The sequence below is a fragment of the Dendropsophus ebraccatus genome, chromosome 6, assembly GCF_027789765.1.
Source record: "Dendropsophus ebraccatus isolate aDenEbr1 chromosome 6, aDenEbr1.pat, whole genome shotgun sequence".
NCBI classification, from domain to species: domain Eukaryota; kingdom Metazoa; phylum Chordata; class Amphibia; order Anura; family Hylidae; genus Dendropsophus; species Dendropsophus ebraccatus.
The window spans coordinates 105,503,478-105,518,181 of record NC_091459.1 but is presented as its reverse complement, the minus strand read 5'-3'; the positions used below and the strand labels follow the sequence as shown (position 1 = coordinate 105,518,181).

The 14,704-nt window shown below is 43.6% G+C and overlaps 1 protein-coding gene across 1 annotated transcript in view; it reads right to left on the bottom strand.

The window, feature by feature from the left end:
- The window catches only part of LOC138795868 (uncharacterized), a 122,710-nt gene extending 113,211 nt beyond the window's left edge, over positions 1–9,499 (bottom strand). The window contains 2 exon segments of the mRNA XM_069975532.1: positions 9,333–9,374; positions 9,481–9,499. Coding sequence (XP_069831633.1) covers positions 9,333–9,374; positions 9,481–9,483 — 45 coding nt within the window. The 5' untranslated portion in view covers positions 9,484–9,499.
- Between the last annotated feature and the right edge of the window lie 5,205 nt (positions 9,500–14,704).

The window sequence follows — 14,704 nt, the reverse complement described above, 5'->3', positions numbered from 1 at the left end:
ATACAGATAGGGGCGAAGCGCTTTGCTTCGTCCTTACTGCATATTCGCTCATCTCTAATTATCAGTTTTGCACCAGGTTTCTGTCATTAAAAAGTTGCTAATTTTTACTCATGTTTGTTTTCAATTTTGTGTTATTTATTTAAAATAAAAAGTGGGTGGGACTTTGTGAAAAGGGGGCTGGGCCTCTCTCAGCCTGACATTTACTATCATTTATACCAGAATTGGTAGCAGAAATGGTGGAGGGAATTTTTACCAGCTTGGATTAAAAATAAAGCAACTTTGTATATATGAATCAGACAGTTTGATGCACCAGAGGCAGTATGATATATATATATATATATATATATATATATATATATACACATATATATATACTGTGTATATATATATATATATATATATATATATATATATATATATATATATATATATATATATATATATATATATTGGGTTGTGTTGAAAGATGTCCGTATTAATACCAACATGGGTTTCCAATGGTGTTATTAGGAGTATTCTTGCGCATATAATGTTTTGCAATAGTTTAATCCAACTTCGGGGGAGCCTATAAAGAGCTCTACCTTGCACAGATCTGCAAAAAGACTCAAATCTTAATATTTAAAAATTGTTTTTTGTTTTTTTCTCCAAGAAGTGGGAAAGGGGACTTGACATTGTGCAAGGAGGGAGGTGGCCTCCCATGTGCTTAATTTATTACAATATATGCTTGCACATTGTAGTTGAAATCTACTCCAGCCCCAAGCAGCTGCATGGCAGGATTGGACTGTAGCAGTGTTTTACATAAGACCATTGTATGAAACACATTACTAAATCTCCCCCTATACGTATAAAACAGGGGTGGGGAACCTCCGGCCCGCGGGCCGCATCCGGCCCCTGAGACCTCCCGATGCGGCCCGCGGCCCGCAGCTCCCCTGTGATGCTCGCCGCTCTGCTGGGGAAGAAGCCGGCATACACCGCATCCTCCGGTGTCTGTGACAGCTGGCGGACACCGGAGGATGCTGTCTATGCCGGCTTCTTCCCCAGCAGAGCGGAGCGTGTCTTTAGTCTCTTGCGGGCCGCGCGCGATGACGTCATTTCATCGCGCGCCGCCTGCAGGAGAAGACCGGCACAGAGGACCTGGGAGAGAAGAGGACCTGGACTGCGTGGGAGCGGAGGTAAGGTGAGCGGGATGTTTATTTTTTTATTTGGGGGTTAACTAGGCCACCAGGGACATGACTGATGGGGGGGGGACAACTAGGCTACCAGGGACATGACTGATGGGGGGGACAACTAGGCTACCAGGGACATGACTGATGGGGGGGGGACAACTAGGCTACCAGGGACATGCCTGATGGGGGGGACAACTAGGCTACCAGGGACATGACTGATGGGGGGGGGGCAACTAGGCTACCAGGGACATGACTGATGGGGGGGGACAACTAGGCTACCAGGGACATGCCTGATGGGGGGGGACAACTAGGCTACCAGGGACATGCCTGATGGGGGGGACCACTAGGCTACCAGGGACATGCCTGATGGGGGGGACAACTAGGCTACCAGGGACATGACTGATGGGGGGGGACAACTAGGCTACCAGGGACATGACTGATGGGGGGGACAACTAGGCTACCAGGGACATGACTGATGGGGGGGGACAACTAGGCTACCAGGGACATGCCTGATGGGGGGGACAACTAGGCTACCAGGGACATGACTGATGGGGCGGACAACTAGGCTACCAGGGACATGACTGATGGGGGGGGACAACTAGGCTACCAGGGACATGACTGATGGGGGGGGGACAACTAGGCTACCAGGGACATGACTGATGGGGGGGGACAACTAGGCTACCAGGGACATGACTGATGGGGGGGGACAACTAGGCTACCAGGGACCTGACTGATGGGGGGGGACAACTAGGCTACCAGGGACATGACTGATGGGGGGGACAACTAGGCTACCAGGGACATGACTGATGGGGGGGGGACAACTAGGCTACCAGGGACATGACTGATGGGGGGGACAACTAGGCTACCAGGGACATGACTGATGGGGGGGACAACTAGGCTACCAGGGACATGCCTGATGGGGGGGGGGGGGATAACTAGGCTACCAGAGACATGCCTGATTGGGGGGGGGGGAATAACTAGGCTACTAGAGACATGACTGATGGGGAGGGGGAATAACTAGGCTACCAGGGACATGCCTGATGGGGGGGGGGGTGAATAACTAGGCTACCAGGGACATGCCTGATGGGGGGGGGGTGAATAACTAGGCTACCAGAGACATGCCTGATGGGGGGGGAATAACTAGGCTACCAGGGACATGCCTGATGGGGGGGGGGGTGAATAACTAGGCTACCAGGGACATGCCTGATGGGGGGGGGGGGGGGGGAATAACTAGGCTACCAGAGACATGACTGATGGGGGTGGGGGAATAACTAGGCTACCAGGGACATAACTGATGGGGGGGGGACAACTAGGCTACCAGGGACATGCCTGATGGGGGTTAACTAGGCTACCAGGGACATGCCTGATGGGGGGGGGAATAACTAGGCTACCAGGGACATGCCTGATGGGGGGGGGGGGACAACTAGGCTACCAGGGACATGACTGATGGGGGGGACAACTAGGCTACCAGGGACATGACTGATGGGGGGGACAACTAGGCTACCAGAGACATGACTGATGGGGGGGACAACTAGGCTACCAGAGACATGACTGATGGGGGGGGGAATAACTAGGCTACCAGGGACATGACTGATGGGGGGGGAATAACTAGGCTACCAGGGACATGACTGATGGGGGGGGGGACAACTAGGCTACCAGGGACATGACTGATGGGGGGGACAACTAGGCTACCAGAGACATGACTGATGGGGGGGGGGATAACTAGGCTACCAGGGACATGACTGATGGGGGTTAACTAGGCTACCAGGGACATGACTTGGGGGTTAACTAGACTACAAGGGGCATCACTGGGGGTTAACTACAATAGCAGGGGCACTAGGGGAACAATACTATGCCTTGTCCTGGGTGCTGCAAACCCCCGCTACTAACTGCCGCGCACGGTATGCGGCCCTCAAATGATTTTATTAATGCCCGACCGGCCCTCGACATGGAAAAGGTTCCCCACCCCTGGTATAAAAGATTGTTTTTGATTGCCTTTACAGTAGAGTCAGATACAATGATATGGCTCCAGGTAGGTGAGTGTAATATTGTAATATGTTGTGTGAGATTACTACAGCTAACAAGGTTATCTCAACAATGGATGCTTGTAGTTTTTTTTTAATACTATGTTATTTTATATGATTAATAATAATAACCACTTTCATTAACTAATGTATACAACCACGGATTAGGGACATCCGACACACCTGAAGCAAGAGTGGCATATATTATAAAATACAAGTGTGCACTTGTGTATTCAGTGAATGGTAGAACAATTGGAACATGCATGGAAATTGAACATTACAGTTGTTATCAATTATAACTGTGTCACATTTCCAAAAACACAAATATTGAGGGCTTCAAATGCTTCTTGAACGTGATTGCCAACTATGAATGAATCGCTATTCATCGCTGTTAATTCTAATAATAAGCTCCATATCCAGTACTTGTCTTTACACAGATGCAAAGGGAGATAATAAAATTGTGGCTATCACTTGGTGGAGTTTGTTGAATACATATTATTACCCCCCACACACACATTTACTGGACATATCTAAAAAAAAACCTTGCCCAAACAACCCCTTTCAGTTCAATTTACTGGGGAACTGTATCAAAGGCTTTGCTGAAGTCCAGATAGGCCAGTAGCGGATTATAATAGGTCCTTTTTGGGCTTTAGCCCAGGGCCCTGAGCTCCTGGGGGGTCCATGGCCACCCAAAAAGACTTATACTTTAAGTGGTGTATTGTCTCCTGGATACAGTTTTGCCATTATTTGCAAAAAATGCTGCTTTTTTACCGCAATTTTGCACAAAAACGGGCATCATGACATTATCTATCCTGTACTATGGACACTACACTAGTGCTGTCAGAGTGGGGTGAGGGGGGGCCCAAGCTTGATCAACAGCCCGGGGCCTATGGTAAAGTTAATCCACCCCTGAGATAGGCGATATCCACAGCACCTCCTTCATCCAGCACATTTGTGGCATAATCAAAGAAATCAATGAGATTAGTGCGACATGATCTGCTCTCAGCAAAGCCATGCTGCTGCGTTTGGGTGCATTAAGTTTTTCATCAGGTTTTTAGGTGATCCATGATCTTCTTTTTTTTTTTTTGGAACAGTTTCCATCATTGCTACTACTACAGATGTCAAGCTAACTGGCCTGTAGTTACTGGGCTCTTCTCTACTCCCCTTCTTGTGGATGGTTATAACATTAATCATCAGGAACATCTCCTGTTAGAAGGGATTGGTTATACAGATCTGTCAGGGGGGCAGCAATCACAGATCCAAGTTCTTTAAGAACCCTGGGATGGACACCATCTGGACTCATCGCCTTAGTCAACTTTAAATGGGCAAGTTCCTCTGAAACATCGGCCTCTGAGAACACTGGAGCTGAACCCACACAACTGGAGGCAATGCTATATCCAACCATACTGTGATTGTGAAGGCCTCCTAAGCAGAAGTATTCAAATGGTCAGCGGCCACCTTATCTCTGGCAATAAACATAATATTCCCATTACTAATATATGTAATGACGCTTTTTTACCATAAGAGTAATATCTCCTAATTTACTGTAGGTAAAAAGCCCTATTGTAGAAGGCCTTTACTACAGTCAGCAATACGCTGCTGACAGGTCTGCTCTAGTTTTTCTTCATTGGTTCTCCACATATAAAAGTTATTTAGTTAATCCTGAACTGTAAGTACACCAAAAGCTTCCTCCAGCTGTGTGCAGGTAAAGACAGCAAAACTTTGGCTGTCCATGAATCATGGGAATTGTCTGTTATAGTTATAGTTAATGCGAGAATCACTAGAAATTCACAGCCAAGTGTCCTTTTTGCTTTATCCATGGAGCCACCTGTAAATATACATAGAATAAAAAAGGTGACTGCTCTGGAGTGTATAGACATGTGTACTTCGCATATAGCTTTCCAATCCAACGTGTCTGCAGCAGAAATCCAAGACCGACGCTCCGATTTCTGCTGATGTGCTTTAGATCACATCATTGTCATTCCTTAGGAGAAATCCTGGAATCTATGGAAATAGAGCTATGTGTATGCAGCCTGTACAGAGTCTCTGAAACTGTGTACTATGGAGCAGTTACTACTCTGTGTGCCACCATAGCCTATGTTCATACAACATCAAAAAAGAAAAGAGAAAAGGCGCCTGCTTTTTCTATTTAAAAAGACGTCCGTTATGACCGCGATTTAATTGACTTCAATGACGGACATCCAATGCACACAATGTATATAATAACGGACATTGTCTGCGCATATGTCAAAATAATGATCATGTCAATTATTTTCGGACGTCTATATTCATTTACATAGTCCTCCTTTGTGTGAACAGTCATATGTACTGCATTAATCTATTAGATCAGTGCTTTATTAGTGCAGCCTGCTTTAATAACAACTCTGCCACGTAGGCTTAGAAGACGTCTCAGGCAGCCCAGGCAATGGATCACCACTACTCCACCAATGACATTCAGTAAGGGTCCTATTCCACGGGCCGAGGAGGGCCCGATCAACCATGTAAACGAGCGTCGATCTGCTAGATCGCCGCTCGTTTACTGGGCCTATTCCACGTCCCGATGATCGTTGAGCGAGGGCTGCAAGGACATCGTTACCGATGTCCTTGCAGCCCTTGCAGCATCCTACATTACCTGTCCAGGCTTCTTCTCCACGCTGTCTTCATCGCCGGGTCCCGCGCTCTCTATCTTCAGAATGGCCGGTCAGCTGACAGGCCACTCAGCCAATCACAGGCCGCGGGGGTCCCGGCCTGTGATTGGCTGAGCGCTCCGCCAGCTGACCGGCCATTCTGAAGAAAGAGCGTGCGGGACCCGGGGATGAAGACAGCGCGGAGAAGAAGCCTGGACAGGTAATGTATGATGCTGCTTCTTCTCAAATTGTCGGTCGCCTGCCGCGCACCGCTATTCAACCATAGCGATGCGCGGTGGGGGAGCGATGATTTTAGGTCTGTCCCTAAATGAACGATCAGCCGATGACACGATCATTGGCTGATCGTTCTCTTTATTTTACCGAACGATAATCGGCCGAATCGGGCCAAATGGGGCCCTGCACAGTTCACAACACTGAGCTGGAGCGGAGTGGTGCTGAATAGAGATGAATGAACACAGCTCTATGATAAGCGCTGCTGCCCATTTATTTCAATCATGGGTGGTGGTCTCAGCACCCAGATTTGCTCCGATAAAAATCAACAAGTTTTTTTTTGTCTTTTTTTAAAGAGACAGATACCCTCTAATTAAATAAGAAAATTCAGCACTAACAATCTACACAGCAGTAACTATACCATCTACATGGCATGCATACCAATTATGTTCTATTTTTATTCTGATTATTTGTGAAGAGATGTTACAAGATAGTACTAGCTACATTGTAATACATTACATTCACGTGGGCAGCGGAAATCCTTTTTGGCAACAGTTAAATTCCTTCTATTAAATTATATATAATCATTGCCAGATAGTTTGCAATTCCCACTGGGTGTCGCCTGATAAATGATAGGTTTCACAGCAGCACTAGATTACTCTTCACACAGACATAGAGGCGTTTATTCTATTTACATGAGAAATCTTCCTGTTCATTGCTCACATATGTTCACTTATCTGAAGTAAAGAAGCACAACTTTTCTAATAAGGCTCCTTTCACATTGGTAGTTAATCGGCAGTCGATTGGCGTTCATTGAAAGGACCATTTACATATTCCAGTTATTGAAAATGAACAGTTGCAGCAACAATCACTGAATTGTTACCCCAGAAAAACAGCTCTAACATCTTGGCCAAGATGTGTCTCTCTTTTTGGTAACAGCTAGATCAGGATGGAAAACAGGAAGTTGGGGTTAGGCTTAGCTTGTGCTATGTGCGGGAGATAGAGGGAGAGAGCTTGGGAAAACCCAGGCTCTGCTTTAAAGGTGAATCAAGGCTTCCCTGTCATCACAGCTTTGCTTTTATTTTAATGCTGTTCATTATTATTTTTTTGACAAGAATGGCCGTTGTTTTATTTGCTAACGGCGGACGTTCTTGTCATAAAAAATATGTAGTGTGAACATAGCCTTAAGGTGTTTTGAAATCATAGGTAGGCTTTAACCATTCCCTTCCATTGTTGCCAGCAGCTCATCCCCTGTTGACAACACCAGATGTTCCGGCAATCAGTCGATGAATAAGTGTTTACTCATCAGCTGATGAAAGAACTTTTACATGAGGCAATAATCAGGAACAAACATACACTGGCCCATTTTTATCAGGTTGCCTGTAACTCACATTGTCTGGGTTTTCCCCCCAGCAACCAATCACAGACCAGGTTTAATATCCTAACAAGATTTGGAAAAATGAACCTAAGCTGTGATTGGTCGCTGTCAAAAAAACAGACAGTGTGAGTTTCAGGGAGCTTTATAAATCTGGCCAATTGTGTGACCAATATGTGCCCTGTGTAAAAGACTCTTAAAGAGTAAAGCATACTCACCTGCCCTGATCCCGGATCAGTGTGAAAATCACAATGTTATAGATTTTCCTGCAGGAACACTATAAATATGCAGCAAAATTCACAACTAAAAGATTTGTAATGTATTTTATAATACACCGGCATATTCCACCTATATATCCACAGCAGCATAGTGCATCCGAGGAGTTACATAGTGTGCGTGTGCCAGCTCTCCTGACATGTCTGTTTAGTAAATACTTCTGTTCTCCATGAAATAACAATTTTGGAGCTTTATACAACTTAGAGAGTTCCTAAAATTCTCCCCAGAGCCATTCCGCTTGTTTTACAGATATAGGACATTACAATGTCCAGGTATTAGGGCTTACTCTCATTATTTAAATAGTTTTTGCTTAACATTTTTTAGTAGATTTTTTTCCCCATTGATGTCATCGAATGACATAACAGTTACATCATTGGTTAAGATTAAGAAGAAACCTCCCTAATAAAATGTAACTATTCTGTCTATGGAACACTGATCCATACACAAAGCCCCTGCATGTACATAAAAATATGAGCGTTATATTTATATGTATACAACCTGTATAGTAAATTACAGTATGTTTAAGGATCCCTATTCACATCACTATCCACAGATATAGACACATATAGACACCACGTACCACTGTTCAAGTCAATTAGAATATACTATTGCTAAGGGATTTGGTACCAAACTATCTCTTTGTTTAGAAGCTGAGCCTTAATAAAAAAAAACTGTTAGTCATGGCGTCCTTGCATTTGGGATAAGGCTTTGTTCACACATAGGGGGAAATTTATCAAGGGCTTGGGGGGGGGGGGCATTATCAAGGGCTTTGCGTTTATTTTTAGGTGAATAATTGGGTTTTTCACCCATTTTTAGTCTAAGTTCTATTTGTGAGCGGGCGAATATTTTTTAGATGCAACTTTTTTTTTAATCTGCCGGTTTTGAGTATTTACCAAAAAGTCTGCATAATCAGGGATTAGCGCCCAATTTATCATTTGCGACTTTTTAAAATGTCATAAACTGGTGCAGGCCGATGTCTGGTAAGTACCAGGTAAATGCTTGAGTTTGCTTTTTTACAACTTTTTCAGCAACTTTTTACTTAGTTGCATTCACTATGGCAGTGCTACATTATAATAAATAGTAGTTTTGCAACAGATGAAGAGCTGCGAGTTTAAAACCTGTGCTATAATGGAAAGATTTACATCTTGTCTGGGTTTTTGATCCATTCCTGGATTTGGTTAAAAATACTGAACAAATACTATGTGTGAACACAGCCTTAACATGTCTCTATAGATCAAATTGTACCGGTTACAACAATGAACCTGCAATGTGACTGCATTCACTTTGTAGCCCCAGCTTTGGTGTATACTAAATGTTGTCTTATATTTACCAGGGTTTTTCTTCCTGTCAACCTATAAAAATTGAACATCACAAAACCACAATACACCATAGTGAAGAATATTATACTATCAGATTCAAAAGCTTTCACTATAATAAATATCATAAACAGGGGAAAAACAATATATAATATATATAGTTTTACATTTTACAGTACTATATAAGCCCTTGTCTTCTATAATTTGCCCTAAATTTAACATTAAAGCTACAGTGAGCAAACTTTCCATCATCTGAATAGAATAATAGCACAAAAATAAGCACAATGATAGTAAAAGGTAAAAAAAAGGTACATTACCATATTCTTCTGCAGGGAAAAAGGGGGGTCCACAAAATTCCCCTGAATTGACAAACAAAATCACGTTTTGTCCTATGAAGTGTACGGCATTTCTTATAACTAAACCAAATGTCAATGCAAAAAAACATTTTCATTTCTGTATAGTTACCATCAGGTCTCCACCTTCACTGAGGGAGTAATTGAAACATGACTGGGCGGATGGTTTTGGGAGACACCCCAGTAACTTGGGAGAGCTGGTTTGCCAAGCCCTTCCAAATACTCTATTAGCATTTACTAATGTGGAAACGTGTATGAGGAGTGAATTAAACAAAGAAAACTGACAGGAGGTGGAGAGGGAGTCGACCGAAATATAGGAGACAGTCGGGTTGTTGCAAAGAATAAAGATTACTCATATGATGTGGGAGAAATACAATAGGGCCAAGCAGGTCAGGAAAACAGATGGATAGAAGGATAGAATAGATCAAATCAATACGGACACTCTCACTACATGGAAAGGAGAACGTGAAGGTAAGGGGAGGTACAAATGTACAGATGAAAGGAGTGAGGCAACAGTACAAGGTCAGAGTAATATAGGCATAAAGGGGGGTTCTACAAATTCATTGGGACTGACACTTCGGAAGTATAAATAATAAACTGTGGAGTGTTTCCCTATCCAAGTAATATGCCTATTCACTATGTGTGTGTATGTGTGTGTGTGTGTGTGTGGGGGGTATAGTTATGAGGCCTGTACGGCAGTGTTTTAGGCTGGGTTCACACTACGTATATTTCAGTCAGTATTGTGGTCCTCATATTGCAACCAAAACCAGGAGTGGATTGAAAACACAGAAAGGATCTGTTCACACAATGTTGAAATTGAGTGGATGGCCGCCATTTAATGGCAAATATTTGCTGTTATTTTAAAACAAGGGCCGTTGTATTGAAAAAATGGCAGTTATTTACTGTTATATGGCGGCCATCCCCTCAATTTCAACATTGTGTGAACAGAGCCTTTCTGTGTTTTTAATCCACTCCTGGTTTTGGTTGCAATAAGAGGACCACAATACTGACTGAAATATATGTAGTGTGAACCCAGTCTTAGCATAGAAGAGATGCCAATCTTTTAGCAATTCTTCGCTTTGAGCAAAACTTTGTGACCCTATACCCAAGAGATGCCAGTTTAAAAAAAAAAAAAGTCGGCAGACTTAGGGGTGGGTTCATATTGAGGAATTCTCGCGGATAATGTCCGCGGAATTCCGCTGTCCATCCACGCGCCTTTCCGCTGGCTCCATAGACACCATTCTATGGGCCGGGCGTATTCCGCTATCCTCCGAAAGAAGTGACATTATCCGCGAGAATTCCTCAGTATGAATCCCCCCTAAGGGGGCATTCACACATTCCGATATTACGGTCCGTGTAGAGATCATGTGCCACAGAATGGAATGCAGAACTGCTGGGATCATGATTCATTATAATGCCAGGAACTCCAAAACAGTTTCCATCTTTGAACTACGGTACTGATACAGTACCACTTCAGTACAGTAGCACAAAGAACAATGAAAGGCACTCACCCCTTTATTCATCTTCAATGTGCAGGATACATTCCATGCTAGCAGATTACGAGGTGGAGAGGTAGTTTTGCCTCCACGTGGTCTGCTAGCACGGAATGTATCCTGCACGTTGAAGATGAATAAATGACATTAAGCAGTGAGTGCCTTTCATTGGTCTTCCTTCAAGAATTTTTATTATTACTATATATTCCAAGAAAGTAGCACCCACAGTGTTTTATTAAATCGCAACTTCTAGAGTGAAGATAGCATCCAAGTATATGACTGGTGCCGGTTCTGTGTCTTAGCTTGGGGGGGGGGGGGGGGTCCATAGCATATCTTCCGTGCACAGACCTAATCACGGAACATGTGAATGCCCCTTTAGTGTAAAACGGTGTGGGGCTTAACTACATGTACTAGATTAGAGTATATTGTAGCGGAAGTGTACACTAGCAGGGAGCTAGATGACCTAAAAAAGGGAATGTGTCTTGCGAATATGATTTTTTTACAAGAATTTTGGATATTTTTTTTCTAATTTTCCACTCTACTATTTGTATTATAAAATAATTGCAACATCTTGCAATTCTTTACCTGATCACTAAGGCAGCCCCCCCCCCCCCCGTGAAACAATCTTTTCATAGGTCACAGAGCATGCTCCAGACATGAAAGCTCACTCAAGACGAATTGTGAACCAATTGTGCTGTCATGTTAGGGAAAAGATGGAGATATCAGCTCTATACCTCTTGGTAGAATGTGAAATTGCTATGTGACTAAATGGATGAGCCACATATTTAGAATTAACTAGAGGCAAAGGCCAGGAATAAGCGAAAAGTACAATAAGTGAGTCAGAAAATAATGGGAGAACAGATCGGACATGGCTAACAATGAGAACCATGGAGTAGGTCATCTGTGCTAACCAGTAAGTGAAAACAGGTGTGCTGGCGGACAGACTCATTCATACTGATGGGGATTTTTGGAATGCCATTAGGACATTAGAGATTATGATAAGAGATGGAGGTGATACACTACATACTGCAGTCAGCATGGTATCTAGTATATTCATCCCTCATTCTCCTGAGTGTGCTCATACAGATAATACATTCAGTCACTGAAAAACTTAAGTGCAGTGCAAAGTTTGGTGTCATACATTTAGATTAGGGAATTTAACCTAGTTCCCTTGCAGAATACACAAAGCTTCTCGTATATATATATATATATATATATATATATATATATATATATATATATAGCCTGCTTTTTATGTATATGTAATATGTATTAGTTGGGGAACAGATATAATGGAGAGAACATCTAGTGATCACATGCTTATAAACTTCTCACATATGCCTCAAAGGATTCATGTATACAGCATGGGATCAGTTTATTCTTCTGTTTGCCATTCGACAATGATGCCTGTTAGAGGTAAAAACGTTAGAGTGTTATTTACAGGGGTGGTAGTAAGGGCTATTCAGAAGGGCGTCAGTCCATCCATCATAACGGACAAGAATCTGTAGCATTCTTGTTGATGCAAACCAGCTGTCTGTTCCTCATCTACATCACCTATGGTGTGTTTACACAGAGAGATTTATCTGACAGATCTTTGAAGCCAAAGCCAGGAACAGACTATAAACAGAGAACATGTCATAAAGGAAAAACTGAGATTTCTCCTCTTTTCAAATCCATTCCTGGCTTTGTCAGATAAATCTCTCTGTGTAAACGCACCATTAGTTACACTGGTAGTCGCTGGAGTGCAGACAACTTCAGTGTGTCCACTCAGTGACACATATACATGCACACGTCACCCGTGATGCACTTGCATCACATGCATTCAGGCCAGCGCCAGGAGCGCAGATAACCTCATCGTCCACTGGTAAGACTGCTTCCAGCTTGTCCACGGCCTCCCCACAGACCCTCCCCAGCCTCTCTCCCACGATACTACTTCATACTGATAGTACTATGCTACTACAATACATACTAATACATACTAATAGATGCTATTTTTGCTATTATCTTCCCCTCCCTCATATCTCATTGAGCTTACATCTACATGTTCCATATGCTGTGTGAGGCTATGTCCCCACTACGTAAAACTACGGCCGTAATTCTCGCCGCAGAACTACGGCCGTAGTTTTGCGGTGTGTGACATAGCTTTATGTTGATTGGGATCCCGGCCGGAGTGTACACACATTGTATGCGCTCCGGCCGGGATCCTGTGGGGCGCCGGAAAAAAACTGACAGGTCAGTTTTCTGCGGCCGGAATTCAGTGAATTCCGGCCGCAGAAAGCCCTGTCAGTCCACACAGTGAAGCGAGCGGCTCCGGTCGCTTGCTTCACTGTGGGCTATGGGAAGCTCTGATGCGGGCGCACGCTGATGTGCCCGCATCAGAGCTCCGCTGCCGGAAAGATCACCCGTCCAGTACTTAAGTACCGACCGAGATGATCCGGCCAGAGACCGGCCGTTCTGTGACCCGGCCGGGGTCACGGGACGGCCGGTCTCATACAGCGTGTGCACATAGCCTAAGATTGTATATTCTAAGCAAAACATGCGTTTTTATTTCTACTGTATTATATGATTTCATCTCTACATAAATCTAGGATTACCTAATTGCATTTTACCATTGCTGATAATGCTAGGCGATGTGATTTTTACCTACTTGCACCGTACCTGTGGGACTACACCTATATATACAGGCCTCTAAATTAGAAGATGATCAGAGCGTGATCAGAGGGTAACAGAAAGATGGTCTGGAAGAAGGAAAGGAATGCTGGCAGCAGGCCAATGAACACAGCTCCTTGAATTTATCATTGCAGTCACAATATAGAACCAAGAAAGAGACACTGATATATAAACAATTTATGGTAAAGAAGACTGCTGACCATCTATGGATTGACCTATCAGAGTGTGACATGTATGTGTCTTGTGACTTGGAACCCCGCCTGTATTGAATGTTTATATATTTCATGTGAATACACTGCGCATGAGTACAACCGCCCCATAATCTGTCTATAAAAGTTAACACAAATCAATAAAGGGGGCGCTTTCTAAACTTACGTTACTGATACATACATGAGTTGTCTGTGTCTGTAATTTTAAGTTGTAAGCAGGACTGCAGCTGCTAACTGTAATCTGAAACCATCCTATACATGGGTAGTGACCTGTCTCCATAGATTCAGGTCAACATCAAAATTTAACCTTAACAATTGCATATATATATTTTTTAGATTTTCTCACTTCTGCATATTCTTGTGAATATTTGTTATACCAGCTCCTTATACCCATGTCTTGTTTCTCCACAGCTATGTTGAGAAAGACCCCTGGTGGTAGGGCTGTATTAACAGCTGCTGCTGCCCTATGCACTAAACCTGAAGACGCCCCATCTTCACGCAACTATTGGCGATATCAGACCTGACCAATACCACCATAACCCCCACCCCCCTGGAAAAGACACCAGATTTACTGGCAAGTCTGAACGGGAGGAGGGAAACTAAAAAAAAAAATTTCTGTCCCCCCTGCTCCCTGGTGCTGCCCCCCTGCAATGTGCTGCCCTAGGCACCGGACCACAGGTGCCTAGTGGTAAATACGGCCCTCCCTGGTGGGTTGAAACATCTACTTACGTCACATACCACTTATCACATACATTCATGCAAGATATTGCACCAAATAGGTTTTGAGTAAAATAATTATTTCTTGGCTTGGCCTTGATCGCCATGTAAATAAACTGAATTCACTTTGCATCTACAAGTGTGCTACTAAATCTTGTTCTTTAAAGGGGTTATCTAGTGATAGAAAAACATGACCGCTTTCATCAAGACATCCAGACGTGGACGTATGGCCCAGATTTATCAAGCT